This window comes from Oncorhynchus kisutch, linkage group LG5 (assembly GCF_002021735.2).
Source record: "Oncorhynchus kisutch isolate 150728-3 linkage group LG5, Okis_V2, whole genome shotgun sequence".
In the NCBI taxonomy this organism is placed as follows: domain Eukaryota; kingdom Metazoa; phylum Chordata; class Actinopteri; order Salmoniformes; family Salmonidae; genus Oncorhynchus; species Oncorhynchus kisutch.
The window spans coordinates 18,177,067-18,201,280 of NC_034178.2; the positions used below are offsets into that span (position 1 = coordinate 18,177,067).

The window sequence follows — 24,214 nt, forward strand, 5'->3', positions numbered from 1 at the left end:
TGGTAGCTTTCTGGGCAGAGAGGAGATCTTGTCCTATTCCTCGTATCCTTTTCCTCGATACTTGGTCTGCATTCCTACTCTTGAGTGTGGTTATGGGCTCAGGTCCGAGCGACGTGTTGGCGGAACGATTGTGATTGAACTAAATTTGGAGCAGGAAAAACAGGCGCGTCGTACCACTGTGTCTGACGTCACCTTTATGACTACGCTAAGCGTGCCCTTAACCTTGTTTGCCACATTTTATTTTACCATTCTGGATTGAATTTCTGTCCGATTTCATCATGTCTCTTGCTGCAGAGGCATTCGTCTCCCAGATAGCAGGTAATGTGTGTAGTCTGTGTTCTGCAACATAAAGCTAACGTCATTAGCATTCGTTTTGTCGTTAGTTAGCATCAGATGCTAGCCACTAGCTAGCCGTGCAAAGATTCATTTTTGTCTGCGGCTTCGCTGACAAATGAGGTAACTAGCTTTCCATATCAAACTAACGTAAACTCACTCACTTTTGTACATCGCATTGGTCCGTACAATTTACCTTATTTTAGCGCCCCAAAACGTAATACTTCCAGATCAACTGTAATGTCAATACCATTGTAAAGCACAATTTCTCCCCTTTCCAACAGAATCAATTACATGACCCCACGCTGCCCTTTTCTGCATGATTCAAGAAGGCAATGAGCCTTTTTAAAAATGGCGGGTGGGGAAGCGAAACTAATGCGTGATAGTGAGAAGGAGAGATGTGTGGGAAAATGGCTTTTTTTTCACTCGATCTGTCCAACTTATCACCTCTAAAATGTAAATAAAACACTCTAAAGAGTTTATATAATGTGTCATTACATACCTATTTGAAGGTTTGTGTCGAATTTGAATCAGGTTTTTAGGGTGGTGCTAAAGTGAAGTAAACAGCGGCTTTGAGAATGATGATCGCATGCAATGATGACGCAGAAAATGACTAGGTATGGGGATACCTTTACCCCCGTCACTGTCCATTTCTTGTTTTGAAAGGATGAGAGAAGTGCTACACCTGGTGGAGAGAGATTATAAGACAGGAATAGTTGCTTTATGCATGCAGGACGTTACGGCATGACACGTCACGATGTAACGGAGGGTCTGTTTTTTTTCAACTTTTCTCCAATACTATAGAGCCATTACCATGTCGATCAACACTTGAATAGAAACGTAGTTCACACCCCCGATTTTGAAGTCAACACAGTCGCTGCAGTCCCATGAGTTTTCTTTGTAGCCTCGTTTGAATGTTGCGGTTGCTCACATTTGTACGGAATGGGGTGAGTTTACGTTACACTACACAAAAATATAAACGCAACATGTAAAGTGAGTTGAATGAAATCTCCCAGAAATTTTCCATACCCACAAAAAGCATATTTCTCTCAGATTTTGTGCACAAAGTTGTTTACATTTTTGTTAGAGAGCATTTCTCCTTTGCTAAGATAATCCATCCACCTGACAGTTGTGGCATATCAAGAAGCTGACTAAACAGCATCATCATTACACAGGTGCAACTTGTGTACTTGGGGACAATAAAAGGCCACTCAAAAATGTGCAGTTTTGTCACACATGTCTCAAGTTGAGGGAGAGTGCAATTGGTATGCTGACTGCAGGAATGTCCACCAGAGCTGTTGACAGACTGCTAATTTCTCTACCATAAGCCACCTCCAATGTTGTTTTAGAGAATTTGTCAGTGCGTCCAACCGGCCTCACAACCACAGACCACTCAGTTTGCTGATGTCAATGTTGTGAACAGAGTGCCCCATGGTGGCGATGGAGTTATGGTATGGGCAGGCTTAATGATGGTGTTGGTGATGATGGTGTTGGTGTTGGTGTCGAGCCACGCAGTCGGGGGTTGAACCCGGGAATATAGGAGGAGACTATAGATGCACCCTTGGGGGCCCTTTTTAAAATTGTATTTTTATGTTAAATAAAAAGTTTAAACTAGGCAAGTCAGTTAAAGAACAAATTATTATTTTAATTGAAGGCCTCTAGGAATAGTGGGTTAACTGTCTTGTTCAGGGGCAGAACGACAGATTTGTACCTTGTCAGCTCGGGGATTCGATCTTGCAACCTTTCGGATACTAGGCTACGCTACCGCCCTTGTGTTGAGGATCAGCGTGACAGATGTGTTGTCGCATCTTCATGAACCCTTTATACTTCTATCTTCCATTTTTAATGCTCTGGTACACAGGGAGGAGGCGGGGTTGCTCCAGTACAGTAGGTGGCGTTAATGTTAGATGCCAACCACCAATAAACCCCACAGAAGAAGTAGAAGAGGCGGGGAAACAATGGTAGCTAGCTAACGAGAACACTGGTAGAAAGTGTCTTTCACCCCGCCTGTCGGGCACTGCTTTCCCGCAGTTATTTTAACGACGGCGATGGAAGGTATTAGCGAAGAACACTGGGTGCTAGTGTAACAGTATAGACTTTAGTCCGTCCCCTCGACCCGGGCGCGAACCAGGGACGCTCTGCACACAGGCAGGAGACGGTGGCGACACCGGTAGCTATCTAGCTTTGCCCTCATGTCGGGCACTGATTTCCCGCAGTTCCATTAATGACGACAAGGGCAGATGTTCAGCAGGCGGGAGCGAAGGACACTGTGCTAACTGGGAGGCGGGGGCAACACTGGTAGCTAGCTAGCTAGCCAGGCGATTAAATTATATAATGTATCAACTTTGCTCGCTCTGTGCGCTGCTCCAAATGTAACAACCGAAGACTTATCAGGGTCTGCATCCCAGCTCGCCATTACGGCTAAATTATATTTTAAAAACTGATGGATGCACAGGGAAAGTGGGATGGAGAGAAGCAGGTGTTTTAAAACGTAACCTTTTATTTAACTAGGCAAGTCAGTCAAGTAAATAAGAATTTGTTCAATGGCGGCCCACTGGGGAATAGTGGTTTAACTTCCTTGTTCAGGGGCAGAACGACAGATTATTACCTTGTCAGTTCGGGATTCGATCCAGCAACTGGTTACTGGCCCAAAGCTCTAACCACTAGACTACCTGCTGCCCCCAGCTAATCGCTGGAAGGGGATGCAGATGGCTGATCACAGCTGCCACACATGAGATGTGCGTGAAAGTGAGTTGACATTGGACTGGTGCATACAAGCAACTAGTTGCTGAATTTGTATTTTTACTGCATAGATTTATTATTATACAGTATGTTTAAAATCAAACAGGTGTCATCTGTTTCTTTAGCTCGGTAGGGCCGATGCTTAAGGTGCATTACCAGCGCTTTGAAAAGTTGATTTAATAATACTTTACTGTGGATATATTGTCTAAAATGTGTTGCCACATAAGGACCAACCACGCAGACAATCGGTAATGTAATTTTATTCAATATTCTAGGTTGTAGAGGACCTGAGAGGACCATTTCCAGAATCAAACAGTGTAATGTCCCAGACGTTGGTGGTCTGATCCCCAGGCAATGTTATACTAGGCCTCTGAAATTCAATCATCCTCACAGGAACATTTTATGATGCTGCCTCACAGATTGGCTCAAGCTCAAAATTCATCGTGTCACAACAGTGTCACTGTTCTGCAACCTGACAAACTCCTCAATGTGACCTTTTGCCAATGCTCTCCTGAATATTTTGTCCCACAGCTGCGGAGCCATGGCCTGAAAATGCCACCTTGTATCAGCCTCTGAGAGGTAAGTCATTCACTCACTTTAGAGACAAAACTGTTCAAATACCTACTTCTGCATTTACAATGTTAAATCATGTGTTGGATAATGCGAAAGTTATTTACTTTATTAATGAAGTTTAGTTTAGTTTTTAGTTTAGGCTTAAGCCCTGAACCCTACAATGTTGTGGACTATTAGTGCACTGCTAAACATACCCAATTAAAGTTATTTGATGTAATGGAATAACTATGCTAATGAATCAGAGAGGAATATAGGTTTTCAGAATTTTAATAACTGTTTGAGCCATATTTATCAGTGTATCTTGTCACTTTATAATGTGCAAATGCATGTCTGTCTGTTGCCTGTTTGTTTTTTCAGAGGATCAGATACTACTATCAGATTGTGCATCATCACTTGCTGTACAGGTAAGATAATGTTTATGCCTTTGCCATAGCCAAATAGGATGTGAAACTAAGACAGTTGGCTCGTTGGCATTAGCCGTTACACAAATGTTGTGGTATAGGCTAGGCCTCCTTAAAAGACCAAACAGTACACGGGGCCCGTAAAGCTAGTCCTCCGATCAAACATGGCCAAATGTGTTGATAGGGTTTGTCATATTTTATAAAACTTTTCATAAGACACCTGTTTTCATTCAAATCCAACAACTTCATGGATGTCATTGTTATATGGAAGAAAAAAATTAGAGGACGGAAACCCCTGTGCAGATGATGGCTGCTTGTCGTTGTTGGCTCTATTGTAGCTATCTGGTATACAACTGTGCATGCCTGTGTCATGGACAGGATCTGAACTTGGGTCTCCAGGGGAGAAACAAACATGTTAGACCAACAGGAAATTCCCACATCACAAGACCATGAGCTAGACTCATGTCTGCTACATTCACCCGCCTTTGACCTCCTCACCAAAAAGAGCCTTGCCGGGGTCGGGGGGCTGGATCCCAAACATATAGTATTTGACAAAAATTGAATAATTTCAAACATTGATTACATTGGGATATGATCACATATGCCTCTTTATGTGTGGGAATACTTGGGAAACAAATTTCCTGAATTTAAATCACTGAGCTGATTTATTGGTGATTTTATAGTCTTATATCCAACAATGAATACAACTAAATATTTATTTATAAATTTTTTGCTCAGAAGACTTGGGGGGACAAATAAAATCACCCGCGGGCCTGATTATGCCTTCCGGCTGCTTATTGGGCAAGCCTGTTGTAGATGTTGCGGCGGTGTCCTGATCTTCTTTCATTTTTGCTCTTTACTACTTAGTGTTGCGCCAGGGTGGATTTGCTGGTTAGCAGCCCGCTGCGAAGTGCCCGCTGTTAGTGAAGATAGTCCTGGGCGCCATCTTCTCAGGTGTCGGTGTTGATGCCAAAGGACTTGAGGTCTTGCTTGCAGAAATATCTGTGGTCTCTTTCCAGAGGATAATTCTGCATAGAGAATGTCCTTAGGGATTTGTCAGTTGGTGTTTAGCGGTACACAAGTAGCGTTCAATCGGTGACTTCACCTGCTCTGAGACTGCTTTTGTGGCGTGACGGGTAATAATGCCTTATGGCTGACAGTTGTCGATGTTTTCAGAGGGTCTCTGACTGAGCCCAGGATGGAGCAAGGAGAGGGACGGAAGCCACAGTTACATTAGTACGGTGGCTAAGTGTAAAATGTTTTCCTATGGGAAATGCTAACTGTTTCCCATCCCAAATATTAACCTTTAGACTACTGAAATGGAATTTAGTCCAAATACTGTATTTTTTCCACAAATGGGATGACTAGATAGTACTTTATGTAGCCTTTTATTTAAAAAATATAATGCAGAGACCCTCAAATAAAATGTGATATTCTTTACCTTCACCTAATATCCATATGTAATTTGACTGCAAAAATAACGAGAAAGAAAACACTAGATTTAACATATGCATTCAACCCCTTGAGACAATACATGAGTCTTTCTGGTTAAGTCTGTAAGAGCTTTGCACACCTAGATTGTACAATATTTGTACATGGTTCTTTAAAAATGTCTTTAAGGTCTCTCGAGTTGGTTGTTGATCATCGCTAGACAGCCATTTTCAAGTCTTGCCATAGATTTTCAAGCTGATTTTAAGTCAACTGTAACTAGGCCACTCAGGAACATTCAATGTCATCTTGGTAAGCATCTCCAGTGTCTATTGAGCCTTGTGCTTTAGGTTATTATCCTGCGGAAAGGTGAATTTGTCTCCCAGTGTCTGTTGAAAACCTGGTTCAGTCTGCTTTCCATCTAGGATTTTGCCAGTGCTTAGCTCTAAGTTTCTTTTTAGCATAAAAAAATACTGCTTAGGCCTTGCCGATGAAGGCATACCCATAACATGATGCAGCCACTATCATGCTTGAAAATATGAAGTGGTACTCAGTGACATGTTGTTGGATTTCCCCCAAACATAAGCCCTGGTCTTTGTGGTTGAATCTGTGTTTGAAATGAACTGCTCGACTGAGGGACCTTACAGATAATTGTATTTGTGGGGTACAGAGATGAGGTAGTCATTCAAAAATCATGTTAAACACGATTGTTGCACACAGTGAGTCCGTGCAACTTATAAGGTGACTTGTTAAGCAAATTTCTACTGCTGAACAGATTTAGGCTTGCCATAACAAAGGGGTTGAATACTTATGAACATAAGACATTTTGATCTTTTCATTTTTAGTTAAATTTAATCCATTCAGGCTGCAACACAACATTTGGAAAACAAGGGGTGTGAATACTTTTTCAAGGCACTATACCTGAGACAGAGAAGAATACTGATTCAGCAATGAAAAAAAGGATCCACATTTTTGTATTTTATTAGGATCCCCATTAGCTATTGCAAAAACAGCAGCTACTCTTCCTGGGGCCCGCATCAAACATGACATTAGACATTAGAGGTCGACCGATTAATCGGAATGGCCGATTAATTAGGGCCGATTTCAAATTTTCATAACAATCAGAAATCTATATTTTTGGACACAGATTTGGCCGATTTTGATTTAATTAAATTTTTTACACCTTTTATTTAACTAGGCAAGTCAGTTAAGAACACGTTCTTATTTTCAATGACGGCCTAGGAACGGTGGGTTAACTGCTTTGTTCAGGGGCAGAACGACAGATATTTACATTGTTAGCTCGGGGGATCCAATCTTGCAACCTTACGGTTAACTAGTCCAACGCTCTAACCACCTGCCTCTCATTGCACTCCACGAGGAGCAAACCTGTTACGCGAATGCAGTAAGAAGCCAAGGTAAGTTGCTAGCTAGCATTAAACTTATCTTAGAAAAAACAATCATTCAATCAATCAATAATAATCACTAGTTATCTACACATGGTTGATATTAGTAGTTTATCTAGCATTTCCTGCATTGCATATAATCGATGCGGTGCGCATTTGCGGAAAAAGGACTGTCGTTGCTCCAACGTGTACCTAACCATAAACATCAATGCCTTTCTTAAAATCAATACACAGAAGTATATATTTTTAAACCTGCATATTTAGCTAAAAGAAATCCAGGTTAGCAGGCAATATTAACCAGGTGAAATGGTCACTTCTCTTGCGTTCATTGCACGCAGAGTCAGGGTATATGCGATAATAATAAACGCTTTGTTTTCTAAATTATAGTTTCCAGATTCAACCATATTAATGACCAAAGGCTCGTATTTCTGTGCGTTATGTTATAATTAAGTCTATGACATTGCGCTGTTCATGACTTCAAGCCTATCAACTCCCGAGATTAGGCTGGTGTAACCGAAGTGAAATGGCTAGGTAGTTAGCGGGGTGCGCGCTAATAGCGTTTCAAACGTCACTCGCTCTGAGACTTGGAGTAGTTGCTCCCCTTACTCTGCAAGGGCCGTGGATTTTGTGGATCGATGGGTAACGATGCTTCGAGGGTGGCTGTTGTCGATGTGTTCCTGGTTCGAGCCCAGGTAGGAGCGAGGAGAGGGACGGAAGCTATACTGTTACACTGGCAATACTAAAGTGCCTACAAGAACATCCAATAGTCAAAGGTATATGAAATACAAATGGTATAGAGAGAAATAGTCCTATAAATACTATATTAACTACAACCTAAAACCTCTTACCTTGGAATATTGAAGTCTCATGATAAAAGGAACCACCAGCTTTCATATGTTCTCATGTTCTGAGCAAGGAACTTAAACGTTAGCTTTTTTACATGGCACATATTGCACTTGTACTTTCTTCTCCAACACTTTGTTTTTGCATTATTTAAACAAAATTGATCAGGTTACATTATTTATTTGAGGCTAAATTGATTTTATTGATGTGTTAAAATAAGTGTTCATTCAGTATTGTTGTAATTGTCATTATTACAAATACATTTAAAAATGTGTCCGATTTCATCGGTATCTGCTTTTTTTGGTCCTCCAATAATCGGTTTCGGCGTTGAAAAATCATAATCGGTCGACCTCTACATGGCATAATACAGAACATTAATAAACAAGGACAGAATGACATACATTTAATAATGGCACACAGCCGACATATACTTACACACAAATTATTTAGGTCAAATGGGAGAGGCGTTGTGTCGTGCGATCAAATTTTATTGGTCACATACACATGGTTAGCAGATGTTAATGTGAGTGTAGCGAAATTCTTGTGCTTCTAGTTCTGACCATGCAGTAATATCTAACAAGTAATCTAACAATTTCACAACAACTACCTTATACACACAAGTGTAAAGGAATGAATAAGAATATGTACATATACAGTGAGCACCATAATTCATTGGACAGTGACCATTTTTTGTTATTTTGGTTCTGTACTCTAGCACTTTGAGTTGGAAAGGATGCAATGACAACGAGGGTGAAGTTACTTTATTCTACAGTATGTTAAACTTGATGGCTGAAAATTGGGGAGGGCGATGTACAAAGCTTCTATAATTTCTAAACGGTTCATTCGATGTGTATGAAAATACCCTCAAATTAAAGCTGGAAGTCTGCACTTCACCCTCATTGTCATTGTATCCTTTCAAACTCAAAGTGCTAGAGTACAGAACCAAAATAACAAAAACATGGTCACTGTCCAATTAGATGAGTAATGTAGGGTATGTAAACATTATATAAAGTGGCATTCTTTAAAGTGACTAGTGATACTTTATTACATCCAATTTTTAATTATTAAAGTGGCTAGAGATTTGAGTCAGTATGTTGGCAGCAGCCACTCAATGTTAGTGATGGCTGTTTAACAGTCTGATGGCCTTGAGATAGAAGCTGTCTTTCAGTCTCTTGGTCCCAGCTTTGATGCACCTGTACTAACCTTGCCTTCTGGATGATAGCGGGGTGAACAGGCAGTGGCTCGAGTGGTTGTTGTCCTTGATCTTTTTGGCCTTCCTGTGACATTGGGTGGTGTAGGTGTCCTGGAGTGCAGGTAGTTTGCCCCCGGTAATGCGTTTGCCCCCAGACCTCACTACCCTGTGAAGAGCCTTGCGGTTGTGGGCGGAGAAGTTGCCGCAGCAGGCGGTGATACAGCCCGACAGGATGCTCTCGATTGTGCATCTGTAAAAGTTTGTGTTTTTGGTGACAAGCCAAATTTCTTCAGCCTCCTAAGGTTGAAGGGGCGCTGTTGCCCCTTCACCACGCTGTCTGTGTGGGTGGACCATTTGTTTGTCTGTGATGTGTACGCCATGGAACTTTCCACCTTCTCCACTACTGTCCCGTCGATGTGGATAGGGGGGTGATCCCTCGGCTGTTTCCTGAAGTCCACAATCATCTCCTTAGTTTTGTTGACGTTGAGTGTGAGGTTATTTTCCTGACACCACACTCCGAGGGCCCTCACCTCCTCCCTGTAGGTCGTCTCGTCGTTGTTGGTAATCAAGCACACCACTGTAGTGTCGTCTGCAGACTTTATGATTTGAGTTTGAGGCGTGGATGGCCACGCAGTCATGGGTGAACAGGGAGTACAGGAGAGGGCTGAGAAAGCACCCTTGTGGGGCCCCAGTGTTGAGGATCAGCGGGGTGGAGATGTGGTTTCCTACCCTCACCACCTGGGGGTGGCCTGTCAAAAGTCCAGGACCCAGTTGCACAGGGCAGGGTTGTTTAGTTCGGTTACTTTGTTCCTGTTCCAAAGAAAGCTAATGGTGGCCCTCTTGAAGCATGTGGGAACAGCAGACTGGGATAGGGATTGATTGAGTATGTCCGTAAACACACCAGCCAGCTGGTCTTCGCATGCTCTGAGGACACGGCTAGGGATGCCGTCTGGGCCTGCGAGGGTTAACCCATTTTAAATGTTTTACTCACGTTGGCTGCGGTGAAGGAGAGTCCGCCGGTTTTGGTAGCGGGCTGTGTCGGTGGCACTGTATTGTCCTCAAAGCGAGCAAAGAAGTTGTTTAGTTTGTCAGGGAGCAAGATATCTGGGTCTGCGACAGGGCTGGTTTTCTTTTTGTTGTCCGTGATTGACTAGACCTCTCGTGTATGAGCCATTGAATTGCGTCTCTACTCTCTCTATACTGACGCTTAGCTTGTTAGATTGCCTTGCGGAGGAAATAGCTGCACTGTTTGTATTTGGTCATGTTTCCGGTCGCCTTGCCCTGATTAAAAGTAGTGGTTCGCGCTTTTAGTTTTGTGTGAATGCTGCCTTCAATCCACGGTTTTGGGTTGGGGAAGGTTTTAATTGTCGCCGTGGGTACAATATCACCGATGCACTTGCTAATAAACTCGCTCACCGACTCAGCATATACATCAATGTTGTTGTTCGACGCTATCCGGAACATATCTCAATCCACATGATCGAAGCAATCTTGAAGCGCGGAATCAGCGTTGAACAGACTTGAGCACGGGCGTTTCCTGTTTTAGTTTCTGTCTATAGGCTGGGAGCAACAAAATGGAGTCCTGGTCAGATTTGCCAAAAGGAGGGTGAGCTTTGTTTGTGTTGCGGAAGTTAGAGTAACAATGATCCAGAATATTTCCAGCCCGGGTCGCTCACACGATATGCTGATCAAATTTAGGGAGCCTTGTTTTCAGATTAGCCTTGTTAAAAATCCCAGCTACAATAAATGCAGCCTCAGGATATGTGGTTTCCAGTTTACATAGAGTCCAATGAAGTTCTTTCAGGACCGTCGAGGTGTCTGCTTGGTTGGGATGTACACGACTATAAATGAAGAGAATTCTCTTGGTAGATAATGTGGTCGGCATTTGATTAAGGAATTCTAGGTCAGGTGAACTGGACTTGTTCAGGACTTTTTCCTGTATGTTATGATCACACCATGACTCGTTAATCATAAGGCATACACCCCCGCCCTTCTTACAAGAGACATGTATGTTTCTGTCGGTGTGATGCGTGAAGGAACCAGGTGGCTGTTCCGGCTCTGATAACATATCTCGAGTGAGCCATGTTTCCGTGAAACAGAGAATGTTGCAATCTCTGATGTCTCTCTGGAAGGCAACCCTTGCTCGGATTTCGTCTACCTTGTTGTCAAGATACTGGACATTGGCTAGTAGTATACTCGGGAGCGATTGGCTATGTGCCGTCTACGGAGCCTGGCGAGAAGACCTCTGTGGCACCGTTGTTTTGGGTCGCCTGCTGGGATCCAATCCATTGTCCTGGGTGGTGGACCAAACAGAGGATCCGCTTTGGGAAATTCGTATTCCTGGTCGTAATGTTGGTAAGTTGACATTGCTCTTATAGCCAATAGTTCCTCCCGGCTGTATGTAATAAGACTTAAGATTTCCTTGGGCAACAGTGAAAGAAATAATACATAAAAAAAAAAAAATACTGCATAGTTTCCTAAGAACGCGAAGCGAGGCGGCCATCTGTCGGCGTCGGTGTTGCTTTATCTGTTTTTTTTTTTTAAACCAGGTGTGCTCTTCATTTGAGCAATATGAGATAGAAGGGAGTTCCTTGCAATAATGGCTCTAATACTGTATGTTTCTTGAATTTATTCTGGATTTGGGGACTGTGAAAAGACATCTGGTGGTGGTAAGTGTGTGTGTGTGTGTCAGAGCTGTGTGTAAGTTGACTCTACTAACTATTTAGAATTGAACACATTCTTGTTTCTTATAAAAAGAGTGATGCAGTCAGTCTCTCAACTCTTAGCCAAGAGACTGGTATGTATATTAGCCCTCTGATTAGCCCATCTTTCTTTGCAGCACTTGACCACATGGCAGGACAATAATCAAAATGAGACTAAACTAGAGCCTGTAGGACTTGCTTTTTGGAGTGTTTTGTCAAAAAAGCACAGCATCTCTTTATTATGAACATGCCTCCTCGTCTTTACAACCGTTGACTCTATAAGTTTTGACCATGACCGATTTTGCAATCTAAGGCAACACCAAGTAATTTAGTCCCCTCAATTTGTTCAACAGCCACACCATTCATTACCAGATTCAGCTGAGATCTAGAGCTTAGGGAATGATTTGTATCAAATAAAAATGCTCTTAGTTGTAGAGATGTTCAGGACCAGTTTATTACTGGCCACCCATTCCAAAACAAACTGCAACTCCTTGTTAAGGGTTTCAGCTGTGGTTACTGACACGTATATGGAGTCATCAGTATACATGGACACACAGGCTTTAATGCCAGTGGCAGGTCATTGGTCAAATTCGAAAAGAGTAGAGGACCTAAAGAGCTGCATTAAAGTAAACCTTTTCATTTCTATTAGATGGATTGACATATCATGGATTCAGAGCTGAGGTTGAAATGTTTTATGGCTTAAGTTCTCAACAACAGGTTATGGTCAATAATATCAAAGGCTGCACTGATCTAACAGGACAGCTCCCACAATCATTTTATTATGAATTTCTTTCAACCAATCATCTGTCATTTGTGTCAGTTAAGTACATGTTTAGTGCCCTTCAATATAAGCATGCTGAAAGTGTCAATTTGTTTACAGAGAAATAGCGTTGTATTTGGTCAAACAATATTGTTTTCTACAGTTTGCTAAGAGCTGGAAGCAAGCTGATAGGTCTGCTGTTAGAACCAGTAAAGGCCACTTTACCACTCTTGGGTAGCAGAATAACTTTGGCTTCCCTCCAGGCCTGAGGACAAACACCTTCCTCTAGACTCAGATTAAAGATATGACAGATAGGAGTGGCCATAGTCAGCTACCATCCTCAGTAGCTTACCTTCAAAGTTGTCAGTGCAAGGTTTGTCATTATTGATTGCTAACAATTTTTCCACCAGTCCCACGAACTTTTACAACATTAAAACTTTATGTTTTTCTTTCATTATTTGTTTTATGTATGAATACGATGTCTTACTGTTCCTTATTGGCATTTCCTGCCTAAGTTTGCCAACTTTGCCATTGAAGTAATCATAAAAATAATTGGCAACATCAATTGGTTTTGTGATGAGTAAAGCCATCTGATTCAATTAAAGGGGGAGTTGAATTTGTACTTTAAATTAAATTATGGGCAGAAATACTTTTTTTCTCCATCATTGATCATGGCTTCATAGTTTCTTCTTCTTTCTGTTGAGTTTTGTCACACAATTAATCAATTTGCAGTAAGTCGGCCAGTCGGATGTGCAGCCAGACTTATTAGCCACTCCTTTCCCCCCACAATCTCTTTCAACCATACCGTTTTTCAATTCCTCGACTCATAGAGCCTTAAGTTCTAACGGTCAGTTTAACAGGTGCATGTTTATAAATTATTTTATAGCCAACAATAAAATATGATATTTACACTGATTGCTTGGAGGAAGAAAAAAACAAACATCCACCGTCTTGTATGAAACTATTAAAATGTCATATTCCTCTCCAGAAATGATCCCAATAACATATTGATAACTTTTATGTTTTAGGTCCATATTAACATGGTCTATATTATCAGGCAGGTGTGCTACTATGGATGACTAACTGGCCCGGAGGGTTTCAAGGGGGTCCCCGGGCAGGTGGGAATGTCGAGCTCTTGTGGTACAGTGAATAGCCTAGGCTATATGTGTTCAGGCTGAATGGTTCTAGCATGACTGGTAGTGCTGCTCGGGTAGTCAAAAGCAGTTGAGCCATATTGTTTTTCTTCTGCACAACAGTGCTATAATTGTTCTGGGAACCAATGTCGGTGTGCTTGACAAAATAATGATAGTGGTGCTGTGTCCATGCTAGAACACAACCTTCTGAATTAATTAGTCTCCCCTGAATTAATTGAATAAACCAAATTATTCTATTTTGTTCTTGTAATATTGATTTACCTTGAATGTCATTTGAAGTAAAGAAAACAACCACAGTCATGAATACTAAGCATATTCTGTTTGATTTCTGTTCATATGTGTTGCTATTTGATCTACTGATTACTGCATTTAGATTGTTAACTAGCTGTGTTGTTGGTGTAGTTCATATGAAATGCTGTTTTTTGTCGCAGGCTTATCTGAGGATGTGCAATCTGCCTGTTCATGTGTCCTGTCGGTCAAACGCAGAGTACATGTCCCCATCTGGTGAGTTCCCCATGCTATTGAAAAAGTGTGTATGCCCTCCCTCCCTCAGGTCTATGCTTGTGCTTTTGTATAACTTGACCAGCTGTTTATACATCCCATATGTGTACATGGCCAAGAGAACCTTTCCTGTTACATGCTAACTAGACCGGGCGTGCGTGTATACCATCGTGCGTATGTGGATTTTTGTCCATCCACACCAGACGTGATCAGGACCCAAATTTTGAAATATCAAAACAAACTCTGAACCAACTATATTAATTTGGGGACAGGTCGAAAGGCATTAAACATTCATGGCAATTTATCTAGCTGAGATTATAAGCAGTGGGTTGTTATTTTACCTGAAACGCACTCTGACAATTAATCCACAGATAAAAGGGTAAACCGAGTTTGTTTCTAGTCATCTCGCCTCCTTCCGGCTACTTCTTCTTTGGACTTTAAATGGTGGTTGTCAACCAACTTTAAGGTCCATTACCAACACCGACTGGAATGTGGACCTCAGTTCATCTTTCAATTACCCACGTGGGCATATGCTCCTAAAAACCAATGAGGAGATGGGAGAGGTAGGATTTGCAGCGCCTCAAGCGCGACAAATAGAACCAAGTTCTATTTTAGTGCCTGGCTACGCAGACGCTCATTGACACAATGATTGAAATATATGTATGTGTAAGTTTATTTTGAAACACTCGTGCACATAATGCGAGCAGTGTGGTCAGCATGTTGGGTATGTGTAAATCTTTATCCCCTGGATGTGGACAGGCCTTTTGTCGGAGCATCACACATTACATTGCAGCTGGTAGACCGATAAAGGATGACTGTAAAACCATGACTAGGGTTGCTGCTCTCAGATAAATTTGAATCAGACTATAAATTATTCTCTCAATAACTGAATTTAGCATCTGAAAAATACTGGAGAACTTTAGACTGTTTTTAACTGAAGAACCTCAATGTTTTTAATCACTGCATTTACATTGAATTATGCCAGTTGGAGATTACATTTATTTTATGGGAGTGTGAATCCTTAGTTTCCTTTTCCAGCCTCCTCTCATAACTCACCATATTGCAGAGAATGATGCAAAAAAACTGTCAGATTCAATTAAACGACTAAATTAATTTCCATACAATTCATAGGAATTGTTGGCTCAAAATGGATGAACATAACACCATAGCCTACCTGGGATTTGGAGAATCCAATACAGTGTAATGTAGCCTGATGTTTGACTCAGGATGTGATTTGCAAATGTAATTCAATATTACCACAATTTCTGTGTAATGTTTTCTTGTAAGCTCAACACTCAAAACCAACACATAAGAGACTTGAGCTTCATCATTGATTTCTGCCCACTCAAACCCACTCAAACACTTTACTAAATGTTATGAATTTGATTAGCTCTGTACTCAGTGCAGTCTGCTGGGCAGTTTTGAGTAATGACATTGGAGACCAGATTCTTATTTACAGAGGAGAGTTTAAAATATGCATTCCATAATCTCTCTTCTTTCCCTTTGTCACTAGAAATGAACTTTTATATGGTTTATTCCTCTCCCTTCAGGTAAAGTCCCCTTTGTCCATGTGGGAAATCAGGTCGTGTCTGAGCTGGGGCCCATAGTCCAGTTTACCAAGGCAAAGGTAAGTGAGCCTTATGAATGAGAAGCAGGACCCCTGTCCTCTTTAAGATCAGTCATCAATCACTCCCTACTACTCTCTCACATACATGCATTTTGTTGTGCTACAGCCTGATTACATTTACATTTTGTCGCTGGCCTAGACACAATATCCTATAAAAACAAATCCACTTTTTTTATGAATAAAAAAAAACATGTAATCAAATGTCTTGAGTCAAGTATTCAACCCATTTGTGGTGATTCTAACATGAATTGACTCAGGGGTGTGAATACTTATGTAAATGAGATAGTGACGTATTTCATTTTTTGTAAATTTGCTCAAATTTCTAAACACTATGGGGTTATTGTGTGTAGATGGGTGAGAAATTATTTGATCCATTTTGAATTCAACAAAATGTGGAATAAGTCAAGGTGTGTGAATAATTTCTGAAAGCTTTACTGTTATGACTGCTTGCTTATCTAAGCATCCTGCTATGCAACACCCTCGTATGCGCGCACACACACACGTATGTCTCACACACTCATCACTGCTTATCTCTCGCTCTCCAGGGTCACTCTCTCAGTGATGGTCTGGATGACGTTCAGAGGGCTGAAATGAAAGCTTACATGGAGCTGGTCAACAACATGCTGCTCACCGCTGAGGTACAGTAGAGAAACCCCTCAACAGGAAGGAATACACAATTACATACTGAATGTGTGGGTATTTATGCTGATGAAGCCCTCTATATTCCTGTCAGAGAAAGGAAGTGCTTGGCAAGGGACTCGTGTGGTTACAACAAGAAGTTGTTTGAAATGTCATGAGCATATCCTTGATATGATCTTGTTTCATGATTTGTGTATATTTGATTATCTACATGTGATTTTAGTATTCATTGAAATGCTTTGCTCCTTAAGTAATGTTCAGTAAAATCAAGCAATGACACCATGTACTCTGTGAGAAATGTTCTTCCCCCTAGATCCTTTATCCTTCACTGCTCGCCACTACTTTTCCTCCCTTTGTTTATTTTCAAATTTTGCCCATCTCAAATCTCCCTGTATACCCCCCCCTTTTCTCGTATTTTCTTCTCTTCATGCCTCTTGTCTTATATCTTTCCCTCCTTCCTTCCCCTCTATGTTCTGTGTTCATCCTTTGTATCCCTCTTTTCTCTATGCAGTTGTATATCCAGTGGTGTGATGATACCACGGCGACTGAGGTGAGTGCTCTCCCTGGGCATTCATCTTCATTAGGCTGCAGCCTCGGCCCCCCTCTCATAAATGAGCCATGTTTTTTTACTCAGCTTCCATTTAGTAGGCCCTCACACACACCGCTGAGTCCCACTCATTGCCCTCTGCATAGCCCTTTTATTGCCGCCATCAGCTGTGACTTTTGTGTTAATTTACGACAATTTCTTTAGAAATGTTCTCCCCCGGTTGACATTCATTCATCTTCAATGTTAGGGATGGGCATTTGAAATGTTTTCATTAGTCTAATATGTCATAAGTTTCTCTTTCATTCCTTGACTAATCAAACCTACAAATACAGAGGCAGACAGTGTTCAGTTGTTTTTAGGTTAGCCGAAACCTATCAGAGAACACTAACAGCAACAGTGAAAGAGAAGTCTGATGTTCGCCATGATAGAACTGATTCTGTTTTTAATTTTTAATTTATGGTGAGTGGTTTTGCATTAATCTGTGAAACGGTCTTGTGGAACCTCTGTTAGGTGCGCACCTATAATAGCTCATTGAAATGGGTGAAATAGCATAGGCTATTTTGTCAGGGCTGACTGGAGGGCTAAGTGCGCTTTGAAAGTAAAATGTCCTATCTAAATGTTATATCTATAGGCTACATTAAGGTTTTTCTTTCATCATTTTAGGCTATCTGGTGCGTAAGTGCGTAAGCTTTAGGGCCTAACTGTACGTACACCAAATAGCCTACACGCTAATTGGCAAATTAGGTTTACGGTCAACGGAAGGCAAAAAGGAATATCAGAGTTTAATTCAGTAAGAGAAAAGCTGCAAAATGGAGAGTTGAAAATAGAGGTAAGGGCCAGTAAAGTAAAGTTTAGGAAATATTTGGTGAAGTGGTAAGAGCTGGCACTGCCATCATCCTATCTTATGTGTGATGATTGAGGTGCTATACAAATTACACGGTCACAAGCCTATGGCACATCAAGGGAACTGTAGCCAACTGTTCAGATGTGTTAAATGGAAACTGAAATCTGAACACTGACTGTAGGTCTTTAACCTCTCACATATTAACTCCAGAAGAATTAAGCATTTCTTGCAGTAAAATGTTACACCAACTAGTTAAAATTGGCTCGGGAACAGGAGTGGAGAAATACATTTCTTTTTTTCAGCATCTTATGCAAATGCACTGTTAGGTACCGACTGTAGAGATGCTATCTTTATCAGCATCATAAAACCTGATAGTATTTCAACCACAAAATATGCATGTATCCAACTGAAATCTTATCAGAAACATGTTGGGTTGTTTTCACAGCGCTTTTTCTTTTTCTCCATTTCCTTACAACTGGCCAAACTGATGCCATTTGGACATTTTGCACAGAAAATCTATCCATTTTTGTTGTTGCATTTTCTCCCTGTTCCCTAAACGTCTTTGCTCCGCAGAAGAAGCCGAGATGACAGAACTTTATTGATGTCACCTAGATTGAGCCACTCATTCTATAGATTTATGACATTTTGGTGAGCAAGGGTTTATTTAGCCTTCTAGGGAAACATATGACCGAAGAGAAGCTGCATGTCCTCTATCGCTACACACAATACCCCATCATGACAAAGCGAACAGTTTTTTTTTTTAAATGTTCGCAAATTTATAACAAATCTAATCTTATTTGCATAAGTATGCAGACCCTTTACTATGAGACTCAAAATTGAGCTCAGTTGCATCCTGTTTCCATTGATCATCCTTGATGTTTCGACAACTTGATTGGGGTCCACCTGTGGTAAATTCAATTGATTGGACATGATTTGGAAAGGCACACACCTGTCTAGATAAGGTCCCACAGTTGACCATGCACTAAGCCATGAGAGCAAAGGAATTTGGAACCACCAAGACTCTTCCTAGGGCTGGCCACCAGGCCAAATTGAGCAATCGGGGGAGAAAGGCCTTGTCAAGAACCTGATGGTCAATCTGACAGAGTTCTCCTCTGTGGAGATGGGAAAATCATCTCTGCAGACTCCACCAATCAGGAAATACAATAATATTTTACCCTGGGTCTATCTATAAAGCTATTAAAATATTTATCTTTGGCAGTGGCGTAATTGTGTTTAAAGTATCTTTTAGTGTTTGTCTTTTGTTTACAAGAACCACCCAACTTAAGCCAGACAATGTTCAAAATGTGGAAACTTTTTTAATCTCACCTCAGCCTCATGTCTGTAGATATCCAGGCCGAGATACAGCAGCCCATACTCCTGGCCCCTCAACCAAATCCTGGCCTATCAGAAGCAGTGGGAGGTCCGTCGTAAGATGAATGCCATTGGCTGGGCAGGGAAGAGCCTGGAGCAGGTCAGTGCCCTGTGTTCTCGGAAGCCCAGAACTAAAATCTTGTGTAATTTCCTCAGATACTCCATAAGGTTTTGGGGGGAGATGTATGAGAAAAGATATTAGAACAAGTAGTGGAAGTCTATGGGCCAAGTTTTCCCTCAATCCTATTTATTTACAAAGACCTTTTTTACATCAGCAGATGTCAAAGTCCTTATATGGATTCCCAGCCTTAAACCCCAAATAGAAAACAATGCAGATGTAGAAGCATGGTGGCAAGGAAAAACTCCAGAGAAAGACAGGAACCTAGGAACTAACCTAGAGAGGAACCGGGCTCTGCAGTCCTCTTCTGGCTGTGCCGGGTGGAGATTAACAGTACTTGGCCATTAAGGCCAGATTGTTCTTCAAGATGTTCAAATGTTCATAAATGACCAGCAGGGTCAAATAATAATCACTTGTTGCAGAGGGTGCAGCACCTCAGGATTAAATGTGAGTGTGAGATATTACACCAGCGACTGAGACGGGGTGGGGGACTTACTACCTTAAGACAAGGCTGAGTATAGTCCATGATGATTTCCCCCACCTTACGAAGCCGAGGGGGCGCAACACCTGACAGAAAGATCCCCGTCAGTGACTCAACCCACTGAACTCGAGTATAGCGAACTTCAAAAGAAACACTCACCCGCTAAATTGCGATTGGTTCAAATAATCAGTGATGAAACTGTTGCTTGTTAGTGTTGCATCCCACAGTCTTTTGACAGACATTAGGATACAATTTGTAACAGTCTGTCCACCAGAGATTAGCGCCCTGAGATGCCAACCTCAGCTGAAAAAGAACACCATATTACCTGAACTACAATCAGTTCAGCTATTTTACAGATGTATTATTTGTTTCCTTGAAAGCAGTCTATAGACAAAGAATTACTGCAATCCACACTTAGGTTTTGTTTAACCTAGTCACTGCCAATTAATGCTAACGTCAGCATTCTCTGTTCAAAACCTCGTGTATATATATATATCAATGTCCCACGTTTAGCATGTTTTTTAAATTTCATGCCAAAATCTTCTCAAAAGAATTGTAAACCAATGAATTGAGCAACACAATCCATTAGGCATGACATTTAAAACTTGCTAAACAGGGGAGATTGACTTGCATGGGGTTTTGGTCCGAAATGCTAATATTAGCATTTGCTGTCAGTGGCTAGTTTAACAAAACCAAAGTGTGGCTGGATTTCTCATCTCATGCAATGTTTCCACATAGTTGTAATATTATTGTTATATTGTAACTGTTTCCACGCTTCTCCAGGTTTATGAAGATGTTAGCCAATGCTGTCAAGCTCTTTCCCAGAGGCTGGGCACACAGCCATACTTCTTCAATAAGCAGTAGGTTTATAAAATTGTCTTTGCATACTTTTTTATTTATTCTGATAGACAAATAACAATATATTGGTTGATGCTTACATCTGTCCTATTTCACACGTGTAAATTAAATGCATTTTTTTGCATATCCCACTCTTGAGACACCATCGGAGAGTGGAGTAATGGCCAGGGATCTGCCATTATTGAGGGGGACCATGGAGAATTTTGGGTTAAGTGCCTTGCTCAAGGGCATATCAGATTTTTCACCTGATTGGCTCAGAGATTTGAACCAGCAACCTTTTGGTTACTGTCCCAACACTCCTAACCGCTATGCTACCTGCCGGCCCTTGAAAAGAAAACGAATGAGAGAAGTGGTACATTGAATTGGAGACATACAAAGGAGCAGTGGGATTCATACTCACTGTAACGCCATAATGAATGTGCTGCAAGTGGCGGCATTACCCGCTGGAGGCCACAAATTGTCTATTCCCGGGGTGTCAAACATAAGGATCCAGCCCACGACTAAAATGACTAAACCAGATGAAAGCTGTAGAAATGATAATGGACACAAAGTTTTTTGGGGACTGTGTCCAGCTCGCTAAAAATCACCTAAATGAAAGCTACACAGTCAGGGAGCATTAAATTCCAAAAACAATGGAGACTATTTAGCCAATTTTTACAGCGTAGAAATAAATAAATTCAGTGCTGCCTTCCGGACCCCGTTGAAGACCGAATGCGGGCCCCTTGGAAAAAATGTGTTTGACACCCCTGGTCTATACCGTGTTAGACCTATTATTACATTGTATTTGCCTGTTGTGCTAACATTTTTGTCCTTTTACTTTATCAGTCCTTTCAATATATTCAATGAATCCTATTATATTACATTAGTCGCATTAAAGTGCTGATCTTAAGGTCTCAAAACAGGTTGTTTTCCTGCTACTCTAAAAGAAAAAAAGAGGTTAGGGGGAGCCTTATACTTGCACACCCTTTGTCAATCCAATGCTTTTAAATCCATGACAGGAACTTTGGGAGAAGTGTGGCGAATTGGGATGCAGACTAATGCTGTTTTGGGTCAGACATGGGCCTATACAGTACCTCTTAGATAGCCAGGGCTTTGACTACCATTTGTTTTCACTGGGTTAGTTTACACATAGTGCTGAAGGATAGCACTGCTGAATCTGTGAACCCAGCGCTCCCCTTTCTCCCATTGTCTGAGCTTTCTCCCCCCTGAACCTGCGGGGGGAGGGACCTCTAATTAATCTGGTAATGACATCTTGGCCTTGTCATATGCTACAAGAGAGGACAATAACTTGCTGTAATAAAAATTAAGATTGCCAGTATGGGTGAAATCTTAAACCCCATTACAAAGCTGCCTGAGTGTGATGTATAAAATGACTCACTGCCTGTACTGACCTTGGCTAGAGCAGAGAAAGAGAGTAGTCAACATAATACATTGTTGTGCATAGAATAAATATGTACGGTCTTTGTGAATCCATCAATGGTATGGCATGTTGCCTTTTTAAATGGTAATGTCTCCCACACATGGACATGGTGACAAATGACAGCCTTATTTGCTGTATGATTTGGATCTAGAGCTGTCAAAGTATTCATACCCCTTCACTTATTCCATATTTTGTTACAGGCTGAATTCAAAATTGATTACTTTTTTCCTAATCTATCTACACACACTACTCCGTAATGAGAGTGAACATGATTTTGATTTAATATGAAATGCAGAAATATCTCATTTACATAAGTATTCACAACCTTGAGTGAATACGTGTTAGAATCCCCTGTGGCAGCGATTACAGCTGTGAGCCTCTCTGGGTTAGTCTAAGAGCTTTGCACACTTGGATTGTACAATACCTGCCCATTTATTATTTTCAAAATTCTTCAAGCTCTGTCGAATTGGTTGTTGATCATTGCTAGACAACCATTAAGTCAAAACTAACTACACCACTCAAGAACATTCTCGGATAAGCAACTCCAGTGTATATTTGGACTTGTGTTTTAAGTTATTGTCTTCCTGAAAAGTTTATAAATCTCCCAGTGTCCAGTGTAAAGCAGACTGAACACCATTTTCCTTTTGGATTTCAGGATGCATGTTTGTGGAATATTTTTATACAGTTGATTTTATTAGGCTTGCCATAACAAAGGGGTTGAATCCTTGACGTGACATTTCAGCTTTTCATTTCATTAATTGGTCAACATTTTGAGAAACAGAATTCTACCACACTTTGGTTTTGTTTAACTAGTCAGTGCCAATTATTGTTAATGTTAGCATTTTCTGTAAAAAACTCATGTAAATCGATGTCCCCATGTTTAGCATGTTTTAAATGTCATGCCCAAATCTTCAAAAGAATTAAACAAATTAATTGAGCAAAACATGCTAAACAGGGGAGATTGACTTACACAGGGTTTTGGTCCAAAAATGATATTAGGATTTGTTAGTGGCTTAGTTTAACAAAAGCAAAGTGTGGCTGGATTTCTCATCTATCAGGCCAGTGTTTCCACATAGTTGTAATAGTAACTGTTTCCACGCTTCTTCTCTAGGTTAATGAAGGCGTTAGCCTATGCTGTCAAGCTCGTTCCCAGAGGCTGGGCATACAGCCATACTTCTTCAATAATTGTGTGTTGGCCTGTAACAAACTCAAATCTATTTTAAATTTGAGCTATAACCCAAAATGTGGGAAAAATCTAGGGGTGTGAATACAGTATTTTCTGAAGGCACTGTAATAATATGCCATTTAGCAGACACTTTTATCCAAAGCGACTTAGTCATGTGCGCATACATTTTACGTATGTGTGGTCCCAGAAAACTAGCCTACAAACTGAGCCATACAAGCCACAAATATTGGAACTAGGCCATGACTACGGGACTTAAGCCCTGTCTCGGCCACTCTGCGCTTATATACCATCTATCCCCCTCTATACTTTTCGTATCTTAAAAATATGAAATTGGATTGGTGAATCTGATCTCCTTTAAAAAAAAAAAAATTAAAGTATGTTTGTGTCAAGAATCATGCTCAAACTTTTATGGGTTATAAAAGATTCCCTTTGTCCTCAGACCCACTGAGCTGGATGCGCTGGTGTTCGGCCACCTCTTCACCATCCTGACCACACGACTCACCAGCGACGAGCTGGGCGAGAAGATCAAGAGCTACAGCAACCTGCTGGCCTTCTGCCGCCGCATCGAGCAGAGCTATTTCGAGGACAGCCAAGCTGGCTCCTCGTCCAGAGGCTATTCGAAAGGCCCCTCCCTCTTTTGATGCCCATCACCTGAAGCCCAACAGTCCCATTCCATCTCCATCCCATCCTATCCTACCCCATTCCCAGTCTTCCTTTCTCCACTTGCTTGCCTGTGAATGCCATGAACTGGAAGTATGACTTTCTTGAAAATGTAGTGGTGATTCTTTGATGTAGAAACTAAATGAAAAGCAATTGTGATTTATTTTTTCCAGATTGTGCAGGTTTTTTTCTGGTTTGATATTTGAATGGAAAGTGCCTACAAAAATACAATTCCACACACAACTCTTATTCTACACAATTTATGGTTTCTATTTAGACTATTTAGAAGTGTGAGCTTAGTATTAAAACAAGTTAAGTATGAAATTCACAGATGTACCATGTTATTATGCTTGTGGAAAACCTTGAAGCACTTTCAAGAATTACAAATAAAAAGTGAACGTAACATCTATACCATTAATGTTGTTTGGGTA

At 41.1% G+C, this 24,214-nt stretch overlaps 1 protein-coding gene across 1 annotated transcript; it reads left to right on the top strand.

Annotated features, from left to right (window-relative positions):
- The first annotated feature begins 127 nt into the window (after positions 1-127).
- Positions 128-24,192, top strand: mtx2 (metaxin 2). Its single transcript, XM_020482749.2, has 10 exons — positions 128-318; positions 3,607-3,654; positions 4,006-4,052; positions 13,963-14,035; positions 15,583-15,659; positions 16,205-16,297; positions 16,810-16,848; positions 19,035-19,160; positions 20,443-20,519; positions 23,563-24,192. The coding sequence occupies exons 1-10, from the start codon at positions 279-281 to the stop codon at positions 23,762-23,764; spliced, it is 822 nt and encodes a 273-aa protein (XP_020338338.1). The 5' UTR covers positions 128-278; the 3' UTR covers positions 23,765-24,192.
- Positions 24,193-24,214: the final 22 nt, after the last annotated feature.